Source organism: Oncorhynchus tshawytscha, linkage group LG30 (assembly GCF_018296145.1).
Source record: "Oncorhynchus tshawytscha isolate Ot180627B linkage group LG30, Otsh_v2.0, whole genome shotgun sequence".
NCBI classification, from domain to species: Eukaryota; Metazoa; Chordata; class Actinopteri; order Salmoniformes; family Salmonidae; genus Oncorhynchus; species Oncorhynchus tshawytscha.
In genome coordinates this window covers 7,155,818-7,182,884 of record NC_056458.1, presented here as the reverse complement: position 1 = coordinate 7,182,884, position 27,067 = coordinate 7,155,818, and the positions used below count along the sequence as shown (strand labels likewise).

Genomic DNA, 27,067 nt, shown 5'->3' with positions numbered 1-27,067 from the left:
CAGCATGTATACATATTGATATATACAGATAAAAGAGTTGGCCAGAGAATTGAACCCTGTGGCCCTCCGATTTGACACACTGAACTCGATCTGAGGAGTAGTTGGTGAACCAGGCGAGGCAGTCATTTGAGAAGCCAAGGCTATTGAGTCTGCCAATAAGAATGCGGTGATTGACAGAGTCGAAAGCCTTGGTCAGGTCGTTGAAGACGGCTGCACAGTACTGTCTTTTATCGATGGTGGTTATGACCTTGAGCATGGCTGAGGTGCACCCATGACCAGCTCGGAAACCAGATTGCATAGTGGAGAAGGTACAGTGGGTTTCGAAATGGTCGGTGATCTGTTTGTTAACTTGGCTTTCAAAGATTTTAGAAAGGCAGGGCAGGATGGATATACAGTGGGGCAAAAAAGTATTTAGTCAGCCACCAATTGTGCAAGTTCTCCCACTTAAAAAGATGAGAGAGGCCTGTCATTTTCATCATAGGTACACTTCAACTATGACAGATAAAATGAGGGGGAAAAATCCAGAAAATCACATTGTAGGATTTTTTATGAATTTGCAAATTATGGTGGAAAATAAGTATTTGGTCACCTACAAACAAGCAAGATTTCTGGCTCTCACAGACCTGTAACTTCTTCTTTAAGAGGGTCCTCTGTCCTCCACTCGTTACCTGTATTAATGGCACCTGTTTGAACTTGTTATCAGTATAAAAGACACCTGTCCACAACCTCAAACAGTCACACTCCAAACTCCACTATGGCCAAGACTAAAGAGCTGTCAAAGGACACCAGAAACAAAATTGTAGACCTGCACCAGGCTGGGAAGACTGAATCTGCAATAGGTAAGCAGCTTGGTTGAAGAAATCAACTGTGGGAGCAATTATTAGGAAATGGAAGACATACAAGACCACTGATAATCTCCCTCGATCTGGGGCTCCACGCAAGATCTCACCCGGTGGGGTCAAAATTATCACAAGAACGGTGAGCAAAAATCCCAGAACCACACGGGGGGACCTAGTTAATGACCTGCAGAGAGCTGGGACCAAAGTAACAAAGCCTACCATCAGCAAGGGCATTGAAGATGAAACGTGGCTGGGTCTTTCAGCATGACAATGATCCCAAACACACCGCCTGGGCAACGAAGGAGTGGCTTCGTAAGAAGCATTTCAAGGTCCTGGAGTGGCCTAGCCAGTCTCCAGATCTCAACCCCATAGAAAATCTTTGGAGGGAGTTGAAAGTCCATGTTTCCCAGCAACAGCCCCAAAACATCACTGCTCTAGAGGAGATCTGCATGGAGGAATGGGCCAAAATACCAGCAACAGTGTGTGGAAACCTTGTGAAGACTTACAGAAAACATTTGACCTCTGTCATTGCCAACAAAGGGTATATAACAAAGTATTGAGATAAACGTTTGTTATTGACCAAATACTTATTTTCCACCATAATTTGCTAATTAATTAAAAATCCTACAATGTGATTTTCTGGATTTTGTTTTCTTATTTTGTCTGTCATAGTTGAAGTGTACCTATGATGAAAATTACAGGCCTCTCTCATCTTTTTTAAGTGGGAGAACTTGCACAGTTGGTGGCTGACTAAATACATTTTTGCCCCACTGTAGGTTCATAACAGTTTGGGTCTAGAGTGTCTCCTCTTTGAAGAGGGGGATGACCATGGCAGCTTTCCAATTTTTGAAGATCTCAGAGAATACGAAAGAGAGGTTGAACAGGCTAGTAATAGGGGTTTCAACAATTTAGGCGGATAATTTTCGAAAGAGAGGGTCCAGATTGTCTAGCCCAGCTGATTTGTAGGGTTCCAGATTTTGCTTATTGAAATTATCGTAGATTTATCGGTGGTGATAGTGCTTCCGAGCCTCAGTGCAGTGGGCAGCTGGGAGGAGGTTCTCTTATTCTCCATGGACTTTACAGTGTCCCAAAACCTTTTGGAATTAGTGCTACAGGATGCAAATTTCTGTTTGAAATAGCTCGCCTTAGCTTTACTAACTGAGTATATTGGTCCCTGACTTCCCTGAAAAGTTGCATATCGTGGGGGCTATTCGATGCTAATGCAGAATGCTACAGGATGTTTTTGTGCTGGTCAAGGGCAGTCAAGTCTGGGGTGAACCAAGGGCTATATCTCTTTTTAGCTCTACATTTTTTGAATGGGGCAAGCTTATTTATGATGGTGAGAAAAGCACTTTTAAAGAGCAACCAGGCATCCTCTACTGACGGGAGGAGGTCAATAGGATACCCGGGCCAGGTCGATTAGAAAGGCCTCTTCGCTGAAGTGTTTTAGGGAGCGTTTGACAATGATGAGGGGTGGTCGTTTGACTGCGGATCCATCACGCACGCAGGCAATGAGGCAGTGATCGCTGAGATCCTGGTTGAAGACAGCAGAGGTGTATTTAGAGGGCAAGTTGGTTAGGATGATATCTAAGAGGGTGGCCATCGTTATGGATTTAGGGTTGTACCTGGTAGGTTCCTTGATAATTTGTGTGAGATTGAGAGCATCTAGCTTAGATTGTAGGATGGCCGGGGTGTTAAGCAAGTCCCAGTTTAGGTCACCTAACAGTACGAATTCTGAAGAAAGATGGGAGGCAATCAATTCACATATGGAGTCCAGGGCACAGCTGGCAGCTGAAGGGGGTGGATTTTTAAAAGTAGAAGCTTGAATTGTTTGGGCACAGACCTGGATAGTATGACAGAACTCTACAGGCTATCTCTGCAGTAGATTGCAACTCCGCCCCCTTTGGCAGTTCTATCTTGTTGGAAAATGTTATTTGTTAGGGATGAAAATGTCAGGAATTTTGGTGGCCTTCTTAAGCCAGGGTTCAGACACGGCTAGGACATCAGGGTTAGCAGAGTGTGCTAAAGCAGGGAATAAAACAAACTTAGGGAGGAGGCTTCTAATGTTAACATGCATGAAACCAGGGCTTTTACAGTTACAGAAGTCAACAAATGAGAGCGCCTGGGGAATGGGAGCGGTGCTGGGGGCTGCAGGGCCTGGGTTAATCTCTACATCACCAGAGGAACAGAGGAGGAGTAGGATAAGGGTACAGCTAAAGGCTATAAGAACTGGTAATCTAGTGCTTTGGAACGGAGAGTAAAAGTAGCAGATTTCTGGGCGCGGAAGAATAGATTCAAGGCATAATGTACAGACAAGGGTATGGTAGGATGTGAGTACAGTGTAGGTAAACCTAGATATTGAGTGATGATGAGAGAGGTTTTGTCTCTAGAGGCACCATTTATGCCAGGTAAGGTCACCGCATGTGTGGGGGGGTGGAACAAAGGGCTATCTACTGCATATTGAGCAGGGCTGGAGGTTCTACGGTGAAATAATACAATAATCACTAACCAAAACAGCAATAGACAAGGCATATTGACATTAGGGAGAGGCATGTGTAGCCGAGTGATCATAGGGTCCAGTGAGTAGCAATAGATGAGTCAAGGAGCCAATCCAGTAGTCGCTACTACGCTAGGCGAACTGGAGACATGACGATTCAGACAGCTAGTGGGCCGGGGCTAGCAGATGGACCTCAGGCGACATTGCAACGGAAGAGCCTGTTGAAACCACCTCGAACGGTTATGTCGGCAGACCAGTTGTGATGGATCGGTGGGGCTCCGTGTCGGCAGTAAAGGGTCCAGGCCAAACGGCAAAAGAGGTATTGTTGCCCAAGAATTGGCTGATGGACCTCTTCGACTAGCCGGGAGATGGGCCAGGTTAACTGGTGCTTGCTTCGGGACAGAGACGTTAGCCAGGAGTAGCCACTCGGATAGCAGCTAGATAGCTGCGATGATTCTGTGTAAAGGTTCAGAGCTTGCGGTAGGAATCCGGAGATGTGGTAGAGAAAAAAGCAGTCCGATATGTTTTTGGTTGATATCACGCTGTGCAGACTGGTAGGAATTGACCGGGCTAAGGCTGGCTGATGTCCGAGTTAACGTTGAATAGCTATTTAGCTGGCTAGCTTCTGATGGGGGTTCCGGTTCTAAAGTATAAAATAGCAGATCCGTACCACATTGGGTGAGGCGGGTTGCAGGAGAGTATATTCAGTCCGTAGATGGAAAGTGAGGTTAAAATATATACGAAATATATACAAAGAAAATTATATATACACGGGACAGGATGGGACAAGACAAAACACACGTCCGACTGCTATGCCATCTTGGGTCGTCCGAGTTAGGGGAAGGTTAGGCCGGCAGGGATGTCCTTGTCCCATTGAGCACTAGCGACTCCTATGGCTGGCCGGGCGCAGTGCACATTGACACGGGTGCCAGGTGTACGGTGTTTCCCCCAACACATTGGTGTGGCTGGCTTCTGGGTTAAGTGGGCATTGTGTGAAGAGGCAGTGCGGCTTGGCTTGGTTGGGTTGTGTTTCAGAGGACGCACGGCTCTCGACCTTCGCCTCTCCCGAGTCCGTACGGGAATTGCAGCGATGAGACAAGACTGCAACTACCAATTGGATAACACGAATACGTGGTAAAAACAAAAAAATAAACACAGCCAATGTGCTTAACAAATAAAATTATGAAAAATGTGACAGAAAAACAGTTTTCTTTACAAATATATGATTAAGATAGACAAGAATATAATTAAGAGACACATTTTTGTGGTAGTGGAATAAGATTAAAAAGTTTTACTTTAAACATGTTATTTGAGTAGTGAAATAATTTAAAATGCCCATCCCTAGTCAGTAGTGGTCAGTAGTTGGGTGGTTGTGGTCAGTAGTTGTGTGATCATTAGTTGAGTGGTTGTGGTCGGTAGTTGTGGTCAGAGGTGGTCCCTAGTTTTAGTAAGTAGGTGTGTAGTTCTGTAGTTGTGGTCAGCAGTTGTGTGGTTGTGGTCAGTAGTTGTGGTCAATAGTTGTGGTCAGTAGTTGTGTGGTTGTGGTCAGTAGCGTTCAGTAGTTATGGTCAGTAGTTGTGTGGTTATGGTCAGGAGTTGTGGTCAGTAGTTGTGAGGTCAGTAGTTAGTTGGTTCTGGTCTGTAGCTGTGGTCAGTAATTGTGGTCAGTAGTTGTGTGACTGGTCATTAGCTGTGTGATCAGCAATTGTGGTTAGTAATTGTGTTGTGGTAAGTAGGTGTGTGGTTCAGAAGTTGTGGTCAGTAGTTGTGTGGATATGCTTAGTAGTTGTGGTCAGTAGATGTGTGGTTGTGTTCAGTAGTTGTGGTCTGTAGTTGTGTTGTTGTGGTCAGTAGATATGGTCTGTAGTTGTGTTGTTGTGATCAGTAGTTGTGGCCAATAGTTGTGTGGTCAGTAGTTGTGTGGTTCAGTAGTTATGTGGTTGTGGCTAGTAGTTGTGATCAGTAGTTGTGTGGTTGAGGTCAGGTGTTGTGTTCAGTAGTTATGGTCCCTAGTTGTGTTGTTGTGGTCAGTTGTTGGTTGGTTGTGGTCAGTAGTTGTGTGGTTGTGGTTAGTTATTGTAGTCAGTAGTTGTGGTCATTAGTTGTGTGGTTCAGTAGTCATGTGGTCAGTTGTCGTGTAGTTGTGGACAGGAGTTGTGTTCAGTAGTTGTGGTCAGTAGTTATGGTCTATAGTCGTATTGTGTTCAGTAGTTGAGTGGTTGTGGTCAGTAGTTGTGTGGTTCAGTAGTTGTGGCCAGGAGTTGTGATCAGTAGTGCTCCATAGTTTTTTTAAAGTAAGTGTATGGTTCAGTAGTTGTGGTCAGTAGTTGTGTGGTTGGGGTCAAGGTTGTGTTCAGTATTTGTGGTCAGTAGTTGGTTGTGATCAGTAGCTGGGGTCAATAGTTGTAGTCATTAGTTATGGTCTCTAGTTTTCTTGTTGAGATCAGTAGTTGTGCTCAGTAGTTATGGTCAGTAGTTATGGTCTCGAGTTCAGTAGTTGTGATCAGTAGTTGGTTGGTTGTGATTAGTAGTTGTGGTCAGTAGTTATGGTCTGTAGTTGTGGTCAGTAGTTGTGTGGTTATGTGCAGTAGTTGTGAGTAGATGTGTGATTGTGGTCAGTAGTTATTGTATGTAGTTGTGTTATTTTGGTCAGTATCTGTGTGGTTGTGGCTGTGTTCAGTAATTGTTGTCAGTAGTGTTGCGGTTAGCAGTTATGGTGTATGGTTCATTAGTCTTGGTCAGTAGTGTTGGAGTTGTGTTCAGTAGTTGTGTGGTTGTGGTCAGGAGTTATGGTCCCTAGTTGTGTTGTGGTCAGTAGTTATTTGTATTTAATCTTCATTTAAATAGGCAAATCAGAACAAATTCAAATTTACAATGACGGCCTACCCCGGCCAAACCCTAACGACACTGAGCCAATTATGCGCCGCCTTATGGGGTTCCCAATCACGGCCGGCTGTGATACAGCCTGGAATCGAACCAGGCACTGAGATGCAGTGCCTTAGACTGCTGTGCTACTCTGGAGCCCAGTTGTAGCTGTGGTCAGCAGTTGTGTGGTCAGTTGTTGGTTGGTTGTGTTCAGTAGTTGTGGTCAGTAGGTATAGTCTCTAGTGTTCAGGAGTTGTGTGATCAGTAGTTAGTTGGTTGTGGTCAGTAGTTGTGTGATTGTGGTCAGGGGTTGTGTCCAGGACTGCTGGGCTGAAGAAATGCCAGGCCACGCAGAGACGCAAGAGATTGATCTTCACTGAGTTCGCTCCATTAGTTTGCACTATATATATATATATATATATATATATATATATATAGATCAATGTTTTTTTCTGTGATCGAATCAACATTATATCAGCCCCTTTTCAATGCAAAAAACTAAACAAATCTAACTTTGCAAGATTGAGTCTGTGATTTTGTTACAGGCAGAGCCAGAGCACAAAAGGGAGTGGGGGTAACCCACAAGTGGTCTTTCAATCACCCAGGGTTGAATGTGTTTTTCAAATCAGTTCAGATCAGCGCTGTGCTGGTGCAAATTTGTTGATATTCTTTGCTAGTTATTAGCCCAGTTATAGATAAGTATAGGTCAGCAATGGGGAATTACTGCTTCCTACAAAGCACAAATCGTTTAGGCTTAGGCTACATTTCAAGCTGTCTTTGAAAAGCCAGTCAGGTAAAAAGCTTATGTCTTAATGGGGCAGTGTTGTATTTTGAGACATGATTGAAGACGCAAATAAGCCAATAGAAGAAGCCTACATGGTCTAATTCTCTCTATGGTAATAATAATTCATTTTGTTTTGTAAAGTGGTTTCTTGCATCATACAACACATTACTTTGCAATTTACAGTCACTTATTTGGCTCATGGTGTTACAAACCAAGTAAAAAAATAATGTCAAGCCCTTCATGATGTAAAAACGTTTTTAAAAGTCTCATGCAATGGAGGCCACATATAGGCTACTGTAGGCTATATCATAGAAATCAAAAGCTATTTCCATGTGAAAGTGTTATGGGATTTGTTCCATTGGTTTTGTTGGTAGGCCTACATTATGCTCAAATAGCCACAATAGTCTAATGCCTAAAACTGTAAGGGTACAGTCTCAGTGTTCACTGTAAACGAGCGCCGGAAGATTCAACTCAATATTAGGAAGGTGTTCTTAATGTTTTGTCCACTCAGTTTATTTGTCTCTGACTATTACCAATGTGCTATAGTGAGAATGATTATTGAGGGATCTCCACTAAAACTAAACATGTTCATTATTGCTGAATGCCAGCACTCCCATTCAAACGCCAAATCCAATAGTGAAGTTTTCCAAAATTTCAATAGTCGAGTGAACGAGACAGGACTTGGAAGGACGTCCACGCGACACTATAACAGATTACATGTAACAAGGATTATAATGTAATCAGATTACGAAAACTAAGTAACTAATCAACCCAGATTACTTAAATGTGTGGCCCTAATCAGATTACAATTACATTCTTAAAAATAGCCAATTACATGTTGGATTACTTAATCTAATTTCAAGATGTGGGCTGCAAGTGTTTTCATCAAACACACCGAAATTGCAGATTTGTTGTATTCATTTTTTACGTCTAAGAGCCACACAGCTTGAAGTCACCTTTCAGCGGGAATGGAAGCTTTCTCTTCTGTTATTATTTATCTGAAATCTCCAAAATCTCCCCCATTTAACCAGGATCTTTGTATCAAAAGGACATTTTTGATTAGTCAAAACAGTTCACTTCCCAAGCACTGAGATGAAATACATAAGAAATCAACTGCTTAGACTACTCAGCTAAATCTCTAGTTTCATTACACTAAATTAAATAAACATTTTTAATAAACATTTGTATCTCAATATCAAATGATTTCTGGGTAACAGTTGTTTGATTTGATTGTTTGATTGTTTTCCATAAAAATTCTCCCCAAAAAACAAAAAATAGCTTCTTTGCAAAGAGCCATTTCTGAAGCAAAAATTGTCCTAGGACTGTCTGGCAGTGGTCTGAGTGGGGAAGGGAAAAATAAAAGTAGCTGTTATTGGCAGATCTTTTTCTTATTGGTCTATTTACTAGTTTACCGCCTGATGAGGTCACCAGGCAGGCCAAAACTCCATCCCACCAAAACAGGCTGACATTTCAGGTGTTCTTAATTATCATTATTTTCATATTATTAATCCAACCTCAGTGTGAAAATATATATAGAAAACGTTTTTGACTGCACTGGGCCTTTAATCTCAATAAATAGCTAAAAAAAAAAAAAAAAGTTAGTTTGGGAACAGGTCTTTCTCTGCCCAACTCACAGGAAGCCTACTGTAGACCCAGTCTGAACAAAGCACGAGGTAGACTAGCCACAGAGTCATCGGACCATCCCCCTTGCGAGCCCACCAGTCTGCGTTGTAGAAAACCCTCTCACTCAAACAGCAGCAGCGGTACTGGCAGTACGATCAAGGCCCTTCCTTCAGTCTCCACAGGCAAACTCCGTTTTCACACCGGCTGCCTACTCCAGGCATGGCTGACGGCTGTACCCAGTCATGGCACTGCGACATTACACCCTCGACTTCAACCTCTCAGCGCCAGGTAAATTGCACACACGTGCATTCGTTAGACTACGAACGGTTTCAGCACGAAATATGCTCTTGAGACCAGGTTGCACTACAGGACATGGGCCGTTGTCTTTCCGCATCTAGCTAACTACTTACTGTATGTTAGCTAGCTAATCGTTGACAATACGCGCAGTCTGTCCAATATACTTGCATAATATAGCTAGCTAGCTATGCACGATTAGTGGGGGTGAGGGGGTTCTCCGAGGACATAACTCGTTAACTGAGTAAGAATATTTCTAGCTAAATGGCATCCGCTATCTTGATAGCTAGTTAGGTAGCATAATTCCAAGTCACTGGTTGCCAGCAGATTGACATGCAAACGGGTAATATGACCTTTCGTGCAGTTGCTAGCAAGCTAACTAGATTAGCAAAGCCATGTGTCTGCTGCTGCGCCTGTCTGCGTGACTGGACAGTCAAACTGCGACTAGCTAAACAATGGTGACCATGCTTATTGATGAGGCTAGCCATCAATAACGTACAAGGTCCCAATGGCCAATAATCGGTATGATATCCATAGCCACTCACTGTTAAAAGCCTTGCACGATCAATTTTCTAGTTAAATTAGGCTACTGCCAACATTTTCTTTGCATTGTGCTGCATAGCACTTTAAATTATTCGTAATTTTCGCCAACTATTATAGGTGGTTGTTACAAGATACAGTTCCGGTGTGTGCAGTAAGAAACCCATTCGTATTTACCTAGGAAGATAACACCTACTTAAACCTGCACAGGGACTGCAGTCATTGGCACTCTCGAACACACCTGATACATTCTGTTTAGTTGGGGTTGGAAGAGGCTCCCAGGGCTAATCCCTTACCTAGCAGGCCTACTCACATTAGGAGCTGTGAAACACCGAGATGTCTGAGCTATAGCCTACTTCTCCCGTCCAGTTCAGTCATCAATCAGGCTAGACAGAAATGAGTCTGGCACTGCCCTCTTGGGAGAATGGGCCATTATCTGTGATTCTGTCTGGAGGAGGAATTTCACGAGGGGGTTGTTGCGGTCATAACTGTGTTCTCACCATATATACCCCTCTCCTATTCTGTTTAGCTGACTGTCCTTCGACTGTGCGTGGGCTGCATTCTATATTTCAAGAGCAGGAAATGACAGAGACTGTTCATGACACTGAGGGACATGGATACCTTGCTACCTTCATTGGCAAGAATGGCAGGTAGGCACCAGTTCAATCAACACTGTCATTATTTATGTCACAATCAATATATTTTGTAGATTAAGTTTTTTTTTTTAAGTCAGTGCTATTATAATAATAATAATAATAATAATAATAATAATAATAATAATAATAATAATAAGACATAAAAAAAAGCACATGAGACAGTCAATGGGGATGTATTCAAACTATTGATAACAAGCTACCATACTATGCTTCAACAGGGGTTATTGAATTGAAGATTATGTGATCATGGTTACAATCTTCAAAGATAAAATGGGATTGAAGGATTTTTTTTTTTAGGCACTCCGTAGGGCAGGGTGCCACTAGTTCATGTATGGACATTTCCATGTGACACACTCACCTTTTCACTTTAAAATGTTTGCCAAACAAAAACATTGATTGCAAAGTTTAACAAACCATAAACCTATGTATATGCAAAAGTCTACGTTTAACAATTGCCTCGGAAAATGTTGCTGAAACACATTTTCTTGAGGTGAAGATGCAAAGTTTGGTAACAGAATGACAGTTAAATCTCCCTCAGTTTGTGACTACGTTTTTCAAAAACTTGGTTAAATATCTACTCAAAATTAAGATCCAAAGATGTCGGCAGAAGGAAAGATGTGACACCTTGAGTTTGAAAAAAATCTATTTTGGTTATTGAACTACAGTAAGTGAATAGAAGAAGGTCAACACCCAGCAACAGAATGACATCATGAGTCCTTGATCTGTACGATACAAAAAGGCCTAATTATAAATGTCATGAATTGTTACACAAAGGTAGAACATTTTATTATGCATGCTCACCATACGTTTGCATGCTGTTCTGTTAGGTCAAATGCAGTCAACAGATTGTTCCAAACTAGAACGATGTTGCTTTCCACTGCTTCCTAATATAAATCTATTTCTATAATCACATTTCCATCCAACCTTTTTTGTGCAAGTAAAGTACATGTTGAATAAAAGAATGTCACGACAGGCCTGATGGAAACAGGACATTTGTCGGTAAACTTTACAAATGTCGACAAAACAAAATGCGCTAGAGACGGTAGGTTCTGAACATCGAAATAACAACCATCATATTGAAGTAAATTTGGAGTCACGCAAAAATATGTTGTGTGGTCCAACCACTACGACTCGGGAAAGCATGCGGTTTATTAGGCTACAGATGAAATAAGTTATAATGAACTTGGCAGGGTGGTGAACGTGCATGATGATGAGCTTGATGCTCCTTTCCAATAAATATTGAGGGTCTTATTCTGGTGACGTGATGATCGATGCTTGACTGCCGTGTGACAAAATAAAATTTAGCTCAATTGTCCATTTTGTAATCTCATGTAGGTAGCCTACACGCACTGTATCTGCGAGCTGTTGACTGGAGTACACATGCCAAGACCAGAGTGGGCCCTCAGAACAACCTCAATTTCTCAGGGCATGGACTCTATAAGGTGTTGAAAGTGTTCCACAGGGATGCTGGCTCATGTTGACTCCAATGCTTCCCACAATTGTGTGAAGTTGGCTGGATGTCCTTTAGGTGGTGGACCATTGTTGATACACACGGGAGACTGTTGCGCATGACAAACCCAGCAGCGTTGCAGTTCTTTTACACAAACCTGTGCGCCAGGCTCTTGCTAACACACCCACTCAAACGCACTTCTGTTTTGCCCATTCACACTCAGAATGGAAAACATGCACAATCCATGTCTCAAGGCTTAAAAAAATGTGAATAGTTCGCTTTATTTCAGTTTGTGTGCCAAAACAAGCAGTCATTGTGTAGGGAATACTTGTAAATCAAATCAAATGTTATTTGTCACATACAAGTGTTTAGCAGGTGTTATTGTGGGTGTAGCGAAATGCTTGTGTTTTCTAGCTCCGACAGTGCAGTAATATCTAACAACAATCACAACATACCCCAATACCCACATCTAAGTAAAGGAATGTTATTAAGAATATATAAATATATGGACGAGCAATGTCAGAGCGGCATAGACTAAGATACAGTATATACATATGAGTAATGCAAGATATGTAAAATAATGAAGTGACTAGTGTTCTCCGTTTATTAAAGTGGCCAGGGATTTCAAGTCTATGTATATAGGCACCAGCCTCTGTGCTAGTCATGGCTATTTAACAGTCTGATGGCCTTGAGATGGAAGCTGTCTGATGCACCTGTATTGACCTCGCCTTCTGGATGATAGCGGGGTGAACGGGCAGTGGCTCGGGTGGTTGTTGTCTTTAATGATCTTTTTGGCCTTCCTGAGACATTGGGTGCTGTAGGTGTCCTGGAGGGAAGGGAGTTTGCCCCCCATGTGTTGCCATTTCAGTTTGTCAGTGATGTGTATGCAGAAGGAACTTAACTTGTACCATCTAAACTGCTCTGAAACATATTTTACATAACCAAAAATGTATTTTCAGCTGTTTGAAGCTGGTGTACAAAACTGAAGAAATTGATCTGCTGCTTCTTAGGCTTGCTTTCAATGAGTGACAGATCTATAACTATCATTTCTATGTGAATTTGGTTGAGTCCACCCAAAAGTTACATATTGTAGCTTTAAATCAAGTTTGATTTAGTCCTATCCTTTAACTTTAATACTGATTAGGATTAAGCCAGTAGCTCACATGAAACTATCCAAGCATTACATATGCTTTAAATGTTGATTTTTGGTTGTGTTTGTCAACCAAACATAATTCAATGATACTTTTGTTAAACAGTAAGGCGGAGCTAAGTGGCTGAGATTGAGACGTGCATGTGTAGTTTACAGCAGTGGATGCATCAATTCATACTACAAGCATAGTGAGCCTAATGACAATCGCCGAATGTCATTACACTATTAGATTGTTTTGTAACATAATTCTCTTTCCATTCATCAAATTGCAGGTGCACTTTTGAGATGCTGGAATTATTTTGTGAGTGGACAAACGTGCATGGCTAGCCAACAGGAGCAGCTTTGGAGTGATTGTTTGACAATCGGACACAAACGCCGTAAATGAATGTGTTCCTTATGCGAATCTATGACTATATATACACTTGGTCCCATACCGGTAAGACATGAAATTTACTTTCACCCCTGAATGTAACAGTATTTATTCAACCTTTAAAAATGAGTAATGCATCCATGGCCACATTTTGAGGTTAGCTTACTGTAACTATTACATGTCTTCCTATGCGATCATATTCTGCAAGGAATCTTGGTTGTGCTATTAGCTGAAGCACAGTGATAACTCATTAAGTTGACGTATACAGTTGAAGTCAGAAGTTTACACCTTAGCCAAATACATTTAAACTCAGTTTTTCCACAATTCCTAACATTTAATCCTAGTAAAAATTCCCTGTCTTAGGTCATTTAGGATCACCACTTTATTTTACGAATGTGAAATGTCAGAATAATAGTAGAGTGATTTATTTCAGCTTTTATTTCATTCTTCACATTCCCAATGGGTCAGGCGTTTACATACACTGAATTAGTATTTGGTAACATTGCCTTTAAATTGTTGAACTTGGGTCAAACGTTTCAAGTAGCCTTCCACAAGCTTCCCATTCCTCCTGACAGAGCTGGTGTAACCGAGTCAGGTTTGTAGGCCTCCTTGCTCTCACACGCCTTTTCAGTTCTGCCCACAAATGTTCTATAGGATTGAGGTCAGGGCTTTGTGATGGCCACTCCAATACCTTGACTTTGTTGTCCTTTAGCCATTTTGCCACAACTGTGGAAGTATGCGACCAAGCTTCAACTTCCTGACTGATGTCTTGATGTTTCTTCAATATATCCACATAATTTTCCTTCCTCATGCTGCCATCTGTTTTGTGAAGTGCACCATGCCCTCCTGTAGCAAAGAACCCCCACAACATGATGCTGCCACCCCCGAGCTTCATGGTTGGGATGGTGTACTTTGGCTTGCAAGCCTCCCCCTTTTTCCTCCAAACATAAAGATGGTCATTATGTCCAAACAGTTCTATTTTTTTTCTTCATCAGACCAGAGGACATTTCTCCAAAAAGTACGATCTTTGTGCCCATGTGCAGTTGCAAACTGTAGTCTGGCTTTTTTATGGCGATTCTGGAGCTGTGGCTTCTTCCTTGCTGAGCGGCCATTCAGGTTATGTTGATATATGACTCGTTTTACTGTGGCTATAGATACTTATGTACCCGTTTCATCCAGCATCTTCACAAGGTCCTTTGCTGTTGTTCTGGGATTTATTTGCACTTTTCGCACCAAAGTACGTTCATCTCTAGGAGACAGAATGCATGTCCTTCTTGAGCGTTATGACGGCTGCGTGGTCCCATGGTGTTTATACTTGCGTACTATTGTTTGTACAGATGAACGTGGTATCTTCAGCTGTATGGAAATTGCTCCCAAAGATGAACTAGACTTGTGGAGGTCTACAATTTTTAAAAATATTTTTTAGGTCTTGGCTGATTTCTTTTGATTTTCCCAATGTTGTCATGCAAAGAGGCATTGAGTTTGAAGGTAGGCATTGAAATACATCCACAGGTAAACCTCCAATTGACTCAAATGATGCCAATTAGAAGCTTCTAAAGCCATGACATCATTTTCTGGATTTTTCCAAGCTGTTGAAAGGCACAGTTAACTTAGTGTATGTAAACTTCTGACCACTGGAATTGTGATACAGTGAAATAATCTGTCTGTAAACAATAGTTAGAAAAATTACTTGTCATGCACAAAGTAGATGTCCTAACCGAGTTGCCAAAACTATAGTTTGTCAACAATACATTTGTGGAGTGGTTGAAAAATGAGTTTTAATGACTCCAAACTAAGTGTATGTAAAGTTCTGACTGTAATACAAAATATCTGACATTTTGTATTCCCATTTTAATATATAATAATCCCATTTGAATTTTGCTGTGCTTTTAAATGGTTGAAAGCACAGTGATAATGCATTTAGATGACAACTTAACCAAAAATCCAACATTGTTTTTCCATTGGAATTTGATTGTGTTTTTAGATGGTTGAAACCATAGTGATAACACATTGTTGAATGCCCAAACTTCTGTCTGTCTTTTTGAATGGGTGAATGAAGGTTGAAATCTCGTTGATAAATTTCCCAACCAAATATTACCCACATTTCCATATTGAAATGACGTGTTGTGCCTGATTTAGTAACAGTGGCGCATTTCAATCACTTATTCGTAAACCAAATTGTTAGCAGTAAAAACACTACCTAATTGGTAGGTCTACTTTTACTTGTTACTTCTGTGAACCTATAATTAAAAGCATGCACACCAATAGAAAATATTTTGTGTAGAGGTGCTAACAGCGAATAAACTGTAAGCTATAAAAAAAATAGTTCCACATTCTCTCGTATGTATGTTAACCAAATAAATGACTGGGAGTTTAACTACCAACGTTTCCACATCATGCCCTTTTCAGACCTTAAAGAAGGCATAGTGATGCTGAAACGTTGGTGCATTACCCAATAAATGACTGGGAGTTTAACTACCAACGTTTCCACATCATGCCCTTTTCAGACCTTAAAGAAGGCATAGTGATGCTGAAACGTTGGTGCATTACCCAATAAATGACTGGGAGTTTATATATATAGAGTGCGACTGTCTTTATTTATTTTTAACTCCTGTGAACTTCCTCACGAGGTAGAGAAATTCGAAAATATAAAGATGTTGATAACGGAATGGCAATTTCATAAGCTTTTACAGAAAGCATATAATTTCTGTAAAACGAAATATAAATGTTGATATTTGTTGGCAGGGGACTTCAACATGATTGTGTTTTAATGTATTTCTAATACCTTAGGACTTTTTCTAGTAATTAAAAAGAAAAAACATTTTTTTTTTTCATCTGTGTGACCAGAAATCAAAGCCTTTGCTTGCTTATTCCTTATTTTTAGGATGGAAAATGGTTGAAAAACGTATCAATGCCTTCATTTCCCCAAAATATTGACTTTTCAATTGACACCAAATGTGCTCTGCTCTTATAAACTTCACTTGTTGGTGCTCATGGGTCCTTTTTTACATGGAAATGACTTATCTGAACTGTATTGGTAGATAACCTCTTAGATCATCACAAAATTGAAATTCCAAACAATGTAGTTAGCTCAACAGTGTAATATTACCTCAGCAAATACTCTAACAGCAGTTATCTGTCACGGTTAGTCGGGATGAAAGGGAAGGCTATACAGGCTGCACAAAAATGTTGTAATTGAGAAATATTTAATGTGTGTGAGGAATTTGTAAAATCCCAGTTCTTTTTTTACCAATACCCAGACTGTCCAATGAAAACACCGGGTGTGTTACAGTGGTCAGACATCCTTTAGGAAGACCATTGATTGGCCAGTTAAGTGTATCATTGGTACAACAATGGCTTTCGTTCAGTTGAACGCATGGCCCTTTAGTGGCTTTGTGTATCGGATCAAAGGGCTTTGCTGCTTCCTGTTTTGTGTGGTGAGTGGTAAACACAGCTGGTGAGGCATTGTGTGGGCCTAAGCCTGCATGAATATGGCTGCCCGCAGCAACACAACACACCATTTTGGATAAAATGCTCAACCTTCAGCTGCCCCTGGCTCTCCACTGTGCTTTCAGAAAGGTTAGGTCAATAATAGGTCACAACCTGTATCATCAAATCAAATCATCAAATCAAATTTTATTTGTCACATACACATGGTTAGCAGATGTTAATGCGAGTGTAGCGAAATGCTTGTGCTTCTAGTTCCGACAATGCAGTAATAACGAGCAAGTAATCTAACTAACAATTCCCAAAAAAAACTACTGTCTTATACACAGTGTAAGGGGATAAAGAATATGTACATAAGGATATATGAATGAGTGATGGTACAGAGCAGCATAGGCAAGATACAGTAGATGATATCGAGTACAGTATATACATATGAGATAAGTATGTAAACCAAGTGGCATAGTTAAAGTGGCTAGTGATACATGTATTACATAAGGATGCAGTCGATGATATAGAGTACAGTATCAACGTATGCATCAATGAGATGAACAATGTAGGGTAAGTAACATTATATAAGGTAGCATTGTTTAAAGTGGCTAGTGATATATTTACATAATTTCCCATCAATTCCCATGATTAAAGTGGCTGGAGTAGAGTCAGTGTCATTGACAGTGTGTTTAGCCACTCAATGTTAGTGGTGGCTGTTTAACAGTCTGATGGCCTTGAGATAGAAGCTGTTTTTCAGTCTCTCGGTCCCAGCTTTGATGCACCTGTACTGACCTCGCCTTCTGGATGACAGCGGGGTGAACAGGCAGTGGCTCGGGTGGTTGATGTCCTTGATGATCTTTATAAGCATCGGGTGGTGTAGGTGTCCTGGAGGGCAGGTAGTTTGCCCCCGGTGATGCGTTGTGCAGACCTCACTACCCTCTGGAGAGCCTTATGAGGGCGGTGCAGTTGCCATACCAGGCGGTGATACAGCCCGCCAGGATGCTCTCGATTGTGCATCTGTAGAAGTTTGTGAGTGCTTTTGGTGACAAGCCGAATTTCTTCAGCCTCCTGAGGTTGAAGAGGCGCTGCTGCGCCTTCCTCACGATGCTGTCTGTGTGAGTGGACCAATTCAGTTTGTCTTTCATGCCGAGGAACTTAAAACTTGCTACCCTCTCCACTACTGTTCCATCGATGTGGATGGGGGGGTGTTCCCTCTGCTGTTTCCTGAAGTCCACAATCATCTCCTTAGTTTTGTTGACGTTGAGTGTGAGGTTATTTTCCTGACACCACACTCCGAGGGCCCTCACCTCCTCCCTATCATGCCATAGCCTATAGGATATCTGCTAATCATGAGCTCTAGGTTTAAGGAGAAGTGAGTGAGAAGTTATAGCCTAGAATCAATGCTATTCTCCCCCTCACTTTAACTCTGCACTTCTTTCTCTCTGTCTCTCTTTTCAGGTTGGTTATTCTGCGTGTGCACTCCCAAGGTCTGGTTACCGTTGATCTGCAGTGTTGTGAAGGAGATAACATTGCACAAGTAGATAATGTAGGTGACGAGAGGAAAAACAATTGTCTTTGCACTGGACCTGCTAATATCCAATCACAATAACGGAAATATAAAAACAAAATTATATACTATTTAACAGACCTTCAGAATGCCCTTAGTAAGACACCCTTCCATGAGTTCGTTACAGCAACACTTGACCATAGGCCTTTGGACTATTTTGACATTTAGGATATTTTGCTTAATGTAACATTGGGATATGCAACATAATAAATATGATTTTTCTTTTTTTCACTCAGCTTTTGAATGCACTGGAAAAGAAGCTAAAAAGTCTCCTACATGGAAACATTAGGGGGGTCAAGAGGTAAGCCCCGAGTGGTGGATGATCTGTGGTGGATGATCTGACTAGTGGCCTTGTTGTGTGATGACTGGAGAGCTACACAAGCTGTAGTGTGACGTGATTACCCTGTCACCATGAACATGATTTAGACTATTCCCCCCCTCCTTCCCCAGGCTCCCAGCTCTGACACGAGGTGCAGCTGTTGATCGATACTGGCCCACAGCCGACGGCAGACTGGTGGAGTATGACATTGATCGGGTTGTATACGATGAGGACTCTGCATACCAGAACATAAAGATCTTGCACTCACAGCAGTTTGGCAATATCCTGATCCTCAATGGGGATGTTAGTAAGTAAAATATAACATTCCTACCAGAGTATGTGAGCGTGTCCAATATGATTGGAGCACGGAGCGAGTTTCCCAAAGGCTGGAGCGTCAGCCTTCTCACCTGTTCCAATTTCGCGGAGGGCATGCCTGGCCCAGCAAGCATTTGTAGGCTACTTGTGTGCTGCTATAGACCCTTGCTTTAGCTACTGTCATGGAGTTTGCTAAATATTTTCATAGAGAAACCGATTAAACACACAGGTGCAAAATCAAGGTGACTTACAAAGATGAGGAGGACCAAGAGCAAGAGAGGGAGTGCGGTGATGTAGTGTCCACAACTAAAGAATCATTGTGGAATCTGAAAAGCCATATCCCGAAAGCATGAGGGTGTACTTACTACGTGCACATGAGGAAGGAAGGAGGTAGGTAGCTAGCTAAGTGTCATTGTAGCAAAGTGTAAAACACTTTTTAAATTTTTTTATTTTAAATTTAAAATCAGATCTCTTTAAGTTTTGTTAATTTTCGTTCTATTATCTATATGATAAGGCTATCATTGATGTTTGCCCAATAGGCCTAGCATATTACCTCTTTCAAGGAGCTTTCTGTTTATTTTGCCTAAACCTTTTAGGCCTACCTAAATAAAAATATAACTGCATCCCTGTCCAGCCTGGCTAGAGTGTTTCGAAGGGTGTTTAGCATCCCCAGTGGTTCTGCAAGTATGGAGAGGATATTCTCCACTGCTGTCCTGCTCTCCAGGCACCATCGTATGAGCCTGAAGACAGACTCTGACCAAACTCGTGTTTCAAAATTTAAAGACTGTAGACTGAGCCTAATAAAGCATTTTTCATTTAATTCTAAGTAAGTCGCAGCCCATATGTGCAATTTATAGACTAATGTTTAAATGCTGAGCCCTATAATGTCCCTGCCAGCCTAGTGTGTCGAACTCGCAAATGCTTCACAATGTATGTATTTGTAGGCCATAGTCCTGAAATAATAGGCTTAATAATATATGAATACTTATTAGGATCCCTGTCCATATGATTTCATTGAAATCATCAAGTTTGGTTTCAATACTTCAAAATCATATTATAGGTCCAGGTAGACACAAAAATAGATGTTTTTTTTTTAAACGTTTGGAGTTTGGAGCGGTTGGAAAGGATGTGGAGCTCCGGTGCGCAAACACCGTAAGCAATGAGCGGGATTTCCAACCACTCAACTCTGTACTTTGATTCCTACGGCCGTGATTTAACGGGATAGTTCACTAAAATGACATATTGGTTTCCTTACTCTGTAAGCAGTCTATGGATGAGGTATGACGCCAATCCAGGCTTTGGTTTAATTTCCCGGGCACTGTTTCCAAATGCTCTCGTTTTAGCGTTTGTGGCACATCCCATTTAAGTCATTAGTGTTTTTCCACACATGTTCTAATCATCTATACATGATTTTTGTTGACATTCACAATACATTTGACATACTTTCTGATTAATTGGACATGTGTGAGAAATGCATGACTTAAATGGGATTTGTCCAACAAATACTAAAACATTAGCATTTGAAAACTGCCAGGGAAATCTAAAACATGTCTTACCTTGACCATAGACTGCATACAAGGTAAGGAAGCTAATGTGATATTTGTGTGAACTGTCCCTTTTTAAGATATAATTTGAGAATTATTCCATCACTTACTGCTCACGTATATCATTAATTTATATTTACTTTTATAATTGTTATTTACTGTAATTGAGGTCTCTATTGTAATTTTTTAATGATTTGAAATCTGAATCTAATTAAGATGAACATTTTGACTGGGTTTCAGTAATGGCATATCTAATGATGATGTAATTATATGGCAGATCTGGCAGAGAGTGACCTGCCCTACACCCAGGCTATCATGGGCAGAGGGAAAGAGAACTATACAGGAAAGGAGGTGCTGATCTTAGGAGGCGGTGATGGAGGAATCCTCGCTGAGGCCGTCAAACTCAAGCCAAAGATGATCACCATGGTGGAGATATCCTTTCAGGACGCCGTCTGTCACTTCCCTCTGTGCCCAGTTAACATATTGCTTCAGTGATTTGCACCGAAAACTATTTAACCTTTGAGCATTTTTTTTTTTTTTAGACATAACCCGGTAGAACTCTGGTCTGTGATCTATGTCTGGTCTGTGATCTATGTCTGGTCTGTGATCTATGTCTGGTCTGTGATCTATGTCTGGTCTGTGATCTATGTCTGGTCTGTGATCTATGTCTGGTCTGTGATCTATGTCTGGTCTGTGATCTATGTCTGGTCTGTGATCTATGTCTGGTCTGTGATCTATGTCTGGTCTGTGATCTATGTCTGGTCTGTGATCTATGTCTGGTCTGTGATCTATGTCTGGTCTGTGATCTATGTCTGGTCTGTGATCTATGTCTGGTTTGTAATGCCTTGACAAAGTGTCTACATCGACCAAATGGTGATTGATGGGTGCAGGACGCACATGAGGAAGGCTTGTGGAAGTGTTCTGGACAACCTGAAGGGAGACTGTTACCAGGTGAGGATGACAGTGCTGTCTATTGCACTTTTCCTTAGAAGAGATGGAACGTTTGTCATTTGCCCACTACTCTTGAAAGGATTGAACCGGTCTGTATGGTCTTTTATGTTACTACAAGGGGTTACCGTGACTGTATTTCCAGGTGTTGGTGGAGGACTGTGTTCCGGTTCTGAAAAAGTATGTGGAGGAAGGGAAGACGTTTGATTACGTCATCAATGACCTCACAGCAGTTCCTATCTCCACAGCGCCAGAGGAGGGTGAGTGACAGATGCTCTCGTGCTGTTCTCTTGGACATGAATTTCTAACTGTATATTGATGAAAACCGGTATGGCTCATGTAAAGAGGAACTGCATTGTACCTCATCGCAAAGTATTGATCTGATTTAGGATGTGGACAGTGTAATGTTAAACTGTTTCTTGGATAGGAGGAAATAGGTTTATATTGCTCACTCACATAATTGATTGACAGATGGTTTACTCTGTCTCAGACTCTACATGGGAGTTCCTACAGCTCATCTTGGATCTTTCAATCAAAGTACTGCGTCCTACTGGGAAGTACTTCACACAGGTAAAACTGCCTTTCTCATATTAGCTGAATGCTTCACACAGTCACTCTACTAACTAGTCAAGTCAGTTAAGGACAAATTCTAATTTATAATGACGGCCTACCCCGGCCAAACCTTAAACCGGACGACACTGGGCCAATTGTGCGCCGCCCTATGGGACTCCCAATCACGGCCGGTTGTGATACAGCCTGGAATCGAACCAGGGTCTGAATCGAACCAGGGTCTGAATCGAACCAGGGTCTGAATCGAACCAGGGTCTGTAATGACGCCTCTAGCATTGCAGTGCCGTAGACCGCTGCACCACTCAGGAGCCTCTTTAGTCTGTTGTTCATGAGAGAAGTTTATCCTAGTGTGAAGTTTTTAATGATACATATATTTTGTCACATCTGGTCCATGTTTTAACCCTGAGTTGTGTGTCCTCAGGGAAACTGTGCAAATCTGACTGAGGCACTGGCTCTCTATGAGGAACAGCTGGGAAGGCTCTCATGTCCTGTGGACTTTTCCAAGGAGGTGGTTTGTGTGCCCTCTTATATGGAACTGTATCCTTCTAAAAAAAAAAATGTTGTCATTATCAGACACTCCTGTCATTTACAGCCAGACATGGTTGAACATTCATACAGAGACGTGTGGTTGTTTGCATGCAATTCTCCTTAACGGACTGACTCAGGTGGGTTTTCTACACCGTTTGGAAGAAGTAAAGAGCTCCCTCTCTCCCATTCAAGCCCTGCCTGCCGGAATGTGAAAACTGTCCCCCCCACCCATGATCCGCTATCGCACTGAGGGGCGATAAGACCCCCCGAAAAAAAACAAAATCTCTACTCACACCGTTTATTTTATTTTTTATCCTTCTAAGTCCAACTCTCAAACTCTTTTTAGATGTTGGTTTTATAATTTTATGTCTAAACTTGCAAGAGATTGTATTTCTGTTAATTGGATATTTTGAGTTGGGCTGTTTTTGCATATGTGCTCCAGGGAGAGCTGTGGGGCTGCTACCACTGGATACACTGAAACCTACTGTAGAGGATGACTCAGCATTTCTATAGCTGGTCCCAGACCTGTCTGGGCTTTAGACTTCTCTGACTATAGCCTGGTCCCAGACCTGTCTGGGCTTTAGACTTCTCTGACTATTTTTGTCATGCCATACATGTTACATGTCTTATACATGTTTGAAAGGGCAACAATACTCCTGAGGAGTTGCCTGAAGCTCATAGAGATCTGGGACCAGGCTATAGTCAGAGAAGTCTAAATCCCAGACAGGTCTGGGACCAGGCAAGTATTGACACACTTTATGCACCTGTCCCTCTGGGTTACTTTTCACATTTGGGTTATAAAAGCAGCACCAACCAATAGCTTTTGGGTTCTGATTGTGTGATAGAATATGTGCTCCCCATAGTTTCAACTGAATGTCTGTTTGTGTGATTGTTTTTCCTCTTCTGTTGTAACTGTGGCGTGAGTGTGATTTTGATTACAGGTGCTTGTCAAGATGTTGAAAAGGCAGTGTGACCCTGCCCATTGAGGCTGAAGTGTCCGAACGTGTTTTTAAAAGGGAAAAGGGTCCTCCTTTGTGGCGGTTTCTTGCTTGTAATGATTTATTTTTACATACTTTGTTTTAAATTGGTCTAAAATTCTGTTTGGTGCATGTGCTGGAAAAGGAAAGTTTTATTGAATGTAGCTTACCATATACACAGTGCACATTCATGCCTTTTGATGATTATTGTGGTGCTTTGTTAAATTTATTTATTGGATATTATTTCACCAAATGCTGTTTTATCCCACTGGAAAAAAAATGTATGTTCAGCAGTGACTACCTGCTATTAAAACGAGTTGGAGAATAAAGTATTTGGTTTCTTTATTTTGCAGGGAAATGTTTGATTTTCCATAGTGTATCGGATAGTTTTAACATCTTGGATTGCTAGCTAATCTGACTGACAATTTCAGTTCCAACTAAAAATCAAGTAACCAATGCAAAACTTCAGAAAGAGAACTGGGGTGTACAAGTATTTAATTGTGGTATCTTTTGTAATAAGACTTTCAGTAATTCGCATACCCTACTGCTGCATACTCGGTGTGGTTCTAAAATCCACCCACACATTTGCGTATTGTCTGTTTGCGTATTGTCTTGCTTGTGCGTAGAACCAGAATGGCCAATTTTAAGAGGGACGCCACTGGATAGGTCTGAACGTGAGAATCATACAGGGCCATTGTCTTTCACCATCATTAGCCCCTCTGTGATCTCTGCCTGTGAATTTTCTCAGTCCAGCATGTATACATTGATCGATATAGAACTCATGAACAGAGTATGCAGGGTCGGGGAGTAAACGACATGTAATCTGATTACAAACAAACCAGATACGTTACCATCTGAAATATTGTAGTCCGATTAGATACTTTTGGGAAAACTAGATTACTTCTTGTTTACGTTCTGTTCTCTCAATGACATTCAATTCAGAATTGAAAAAAAGTTGCAAGTTTAAGTTTATTCCACCTGAGCGAGTCTGACCACTGACACATGTTTGTCTTCTAATGCTTTTTAAGGGGAAAGTCCTCAAAGTAATCAGATTGTTAGTTTGGGTATGCAAAAATTACATTACTGATATTCAGACAGGTGACTAGATTACATTTAGAAAGTAACCTACCCAACCCGAAGAGTATGTAGTAGTGTGTGGCCAATTGACTACTGAAGATGGGTATGATCAGGACCTGACTAGTGCCTCGGATCACACCGAAAGTGCCCCACAAAATGTGACGCGGCATATGTGTGCAACTAAAGTTAAACATTCAATTTATGCTACCATTTCTGCCAAGCCGTCTATCCAGTTTGACGCACACGTTCGATAAAGCAAACATATGCACCACACAGAACGCACAGGTCTGCAATGCTGCAAGGCAAACGTAGCGTTCCATTTGAAACGAATATACTTCTGGTATGCCAAAACGCAAGGGTACTGTCGGTGTGATCGAGGCTTAACCACATTTGGGGGCCTGCGGGCTCATTCATAATCGTGGCGTACATTTACCACTATATGTGTGCGCCATTTCTAAAACATTGCACATGTACAACAATATTGCAAACACGTTTTGTGGTTATGAATCAGACCGGTCGTAAAACTGCGCTCGTGAACGAGCAATTTAACTGCCTGGACAACCCATCATTCACCTTTTATGGTGAAAATAACGCCCCTACTTGCTGTATTCTTTAGAAGTATTGGAATTAGGCCAAGATAGCAATGGCGAAGTCGGTCAAATGTCTTTGGAGGTGTTGGCAGAGACAATACCTGTATCTGACGTTTCTGAATTGTTGTGGACCTAAACAGATCGTTTAAAAATAATGTTGCACTGTACGCGAATTATGAAACATTGTCTACTCGGAAATTAAAACTTCCATATCCCTACTTACAGTGGTAGCATACACACTTCAATTCAAAATATCAACTGTCTGTTGTAATATTTGTGTGGTGGAGAAAATAACCAGGCAGGAAACGGGAGTACAGTTCAGTGTCATTTAGTAAAAACCTATCGTGCTCTACAGCTGGGCCCAATCGTGCACATGGGCATTTCCAATCAGGTGTCGTAACATAACACTGCTTTAATATATGACGGCTTAGTAACAGCATAGTAACTAAAATAAACAGATATATATATCACCGATACTACATCTGTAATTTGTTGTATGGCTATTTCGAAAATATGAACTCAGCATGGCCAGAAAAGATGAGGTATTTATTCTGCAATGGTTATGATACACAAGTATGTGGACATCACTTCGAGTTAGTGGATTCGGCTATTTCAGCTACACGCGTTGCTGGCAGGTGTATAAAATCGAGCACACGGCCATGCAATCTCCAGAGGAAAGTATTGGCAGTAGAATGGCCTTACTGAAGAGCTCAGTAACTTTCAACATGGCACCGTCATAGGATGCCATATTTCCAACACGTCAGTTCATAACATTTCTGCCCTGCTAGAACTGCCCCGGTCAACTGTAACTGCTGTTATTTTGAAGTGGAAATGGCTAGGAGCAATAAAGTCTCAGCTGTAATGTGGTAGGGACTGCCGTGTGCTGAAGCGCGTAGCCCGTAAAAATCGTCTGTCCTCAGTTGCAACACTCACTACCAAGTTCCAAACTCCCTCTGGAAGCAACATCAACACAATAACTGTTCGTTGGGGTAGCTTCATGAAATGGGTTTCATTGGCTGAGCAGCAGCACACAAGCCTATGATCACTATGCACAATACCAAGCATTGTCTCGAGTGGTGTAAAGCACGCAGCCATTGGACTCTGGAGCAGTGGAAACGCATTCTCTGGAGTGATGAATCATGCTTCACCATCTGGCAGTCCGACAGATTAATCTGGGTTTGGCAGATGCCAGGAGAACGCTACCTGCCCCAATGCACAATGGCAACTGTAAAGTTTGGTGGAGGATAAATAATGGTCTTGGGCTTTTTTTCATGGTTTGGGCTAGGCCTCTTAGTTCCAGTGAAGGGAAATCTTAACGCTACAGCATACAATGACAATCTAGACAATTCTGTGCTTCCAACTTTTTGGAAACAGTTTGGGGAAGGCCCTTTTCCTGTTTCAACATGACAATGCCTCTGTGCACAAAGTGAGGTTCCATACAGAAATGGTTTGTTGGTGTGGAAGAACTTGACTGGCCTGCACAGAGCCCTGACCTCAACTCCGTCAAACACCTTTGGGATGAATTGGAACGCCGGAGTGCGAGCCAGGCCTAATCGCCCAACATCAGTGGCTGAATGGAAGCAAGTCCCTGCAATAATGTTCCATCTAGTGGAAAGCCTTCCCAGAAAAGTGGAGGCTGTTATAGCGGGCAAAGGGAGGACCAACTCAAAATTGATGCCCATGATTTTGGAATGAAATGTTTGACTAGCAGGTGTTCCATGTAATTTTGGTCATGTCGTGTATATATAATGTAATGTTTATGAATTAAATATTGTCAATTCGAGAAATTTGACAGTATTCAGTATACAGTATTCAGACTACAAACGTAGCCTACAAACGTAAAAGGTGAACCGTCTGTGCTTAAACGTTGAATCGCATAGAGCAAAATACTTGAAATAGCTGATCTGTTTACTACTGTGAACTAGGTCAAATTAAAATGAGAGATGGGATGAAGGGTAGCCTATCCTAACTTGTTGTAGGCCTATAGGCTATTTGGAAATTAAATCATAGGAAATGGATGCCTATTTAAAAAAATAATGCAAAGATTAAATACAGCAATCTTCGCTCTTCACTAATGGCAAATGATTGCATCTTATTATATTTAGCCAACTATTTTCTTCTTATGAATA

At 41.5% G+C, this 27,067-nt stretch overlaps 1 protein-coding gene across 1 annotated transcript; it reads left to right on the top strand.

The window, feature by feature from the left end:
• Nucleotides 1-8,564: 8,564 nt before the first annotated feature.
• LOC112228885 (spermine synthase) lies at nucleotides 8,565-23,600 on the top strand. The gene is made up of 11 exons (XM_024394618.2): nucleotides 8,565-8,896; nucleotides 9,972-10,092; nucleotides 17,962-18,049; nucleotides 18,307-18,371; nucleotides 18,521-18,696; nucleotides 20,526-20,680; nucleotides 21,110-21,199; nucleotides 21,342-21,456; nucleotides 21,687-21,766; nucleotides 22,188-22,303; nucleotides 22,432-23,600. Exons 1-11 carry the CDS (start codon nucleotides 8,851-8,853, stop codon nucleotides 22,460-22,462), a joined length of 1,083 nt encoding a protein of 360 aa, XP_024250386.1. The 5' UTR covers nucleotides 8,565-8,850; the 3' UTR covers nucleotides 22,463-23,600.
• Nucleotides 23,601-27,067: the final 3,467 nt, after the last annotated feature.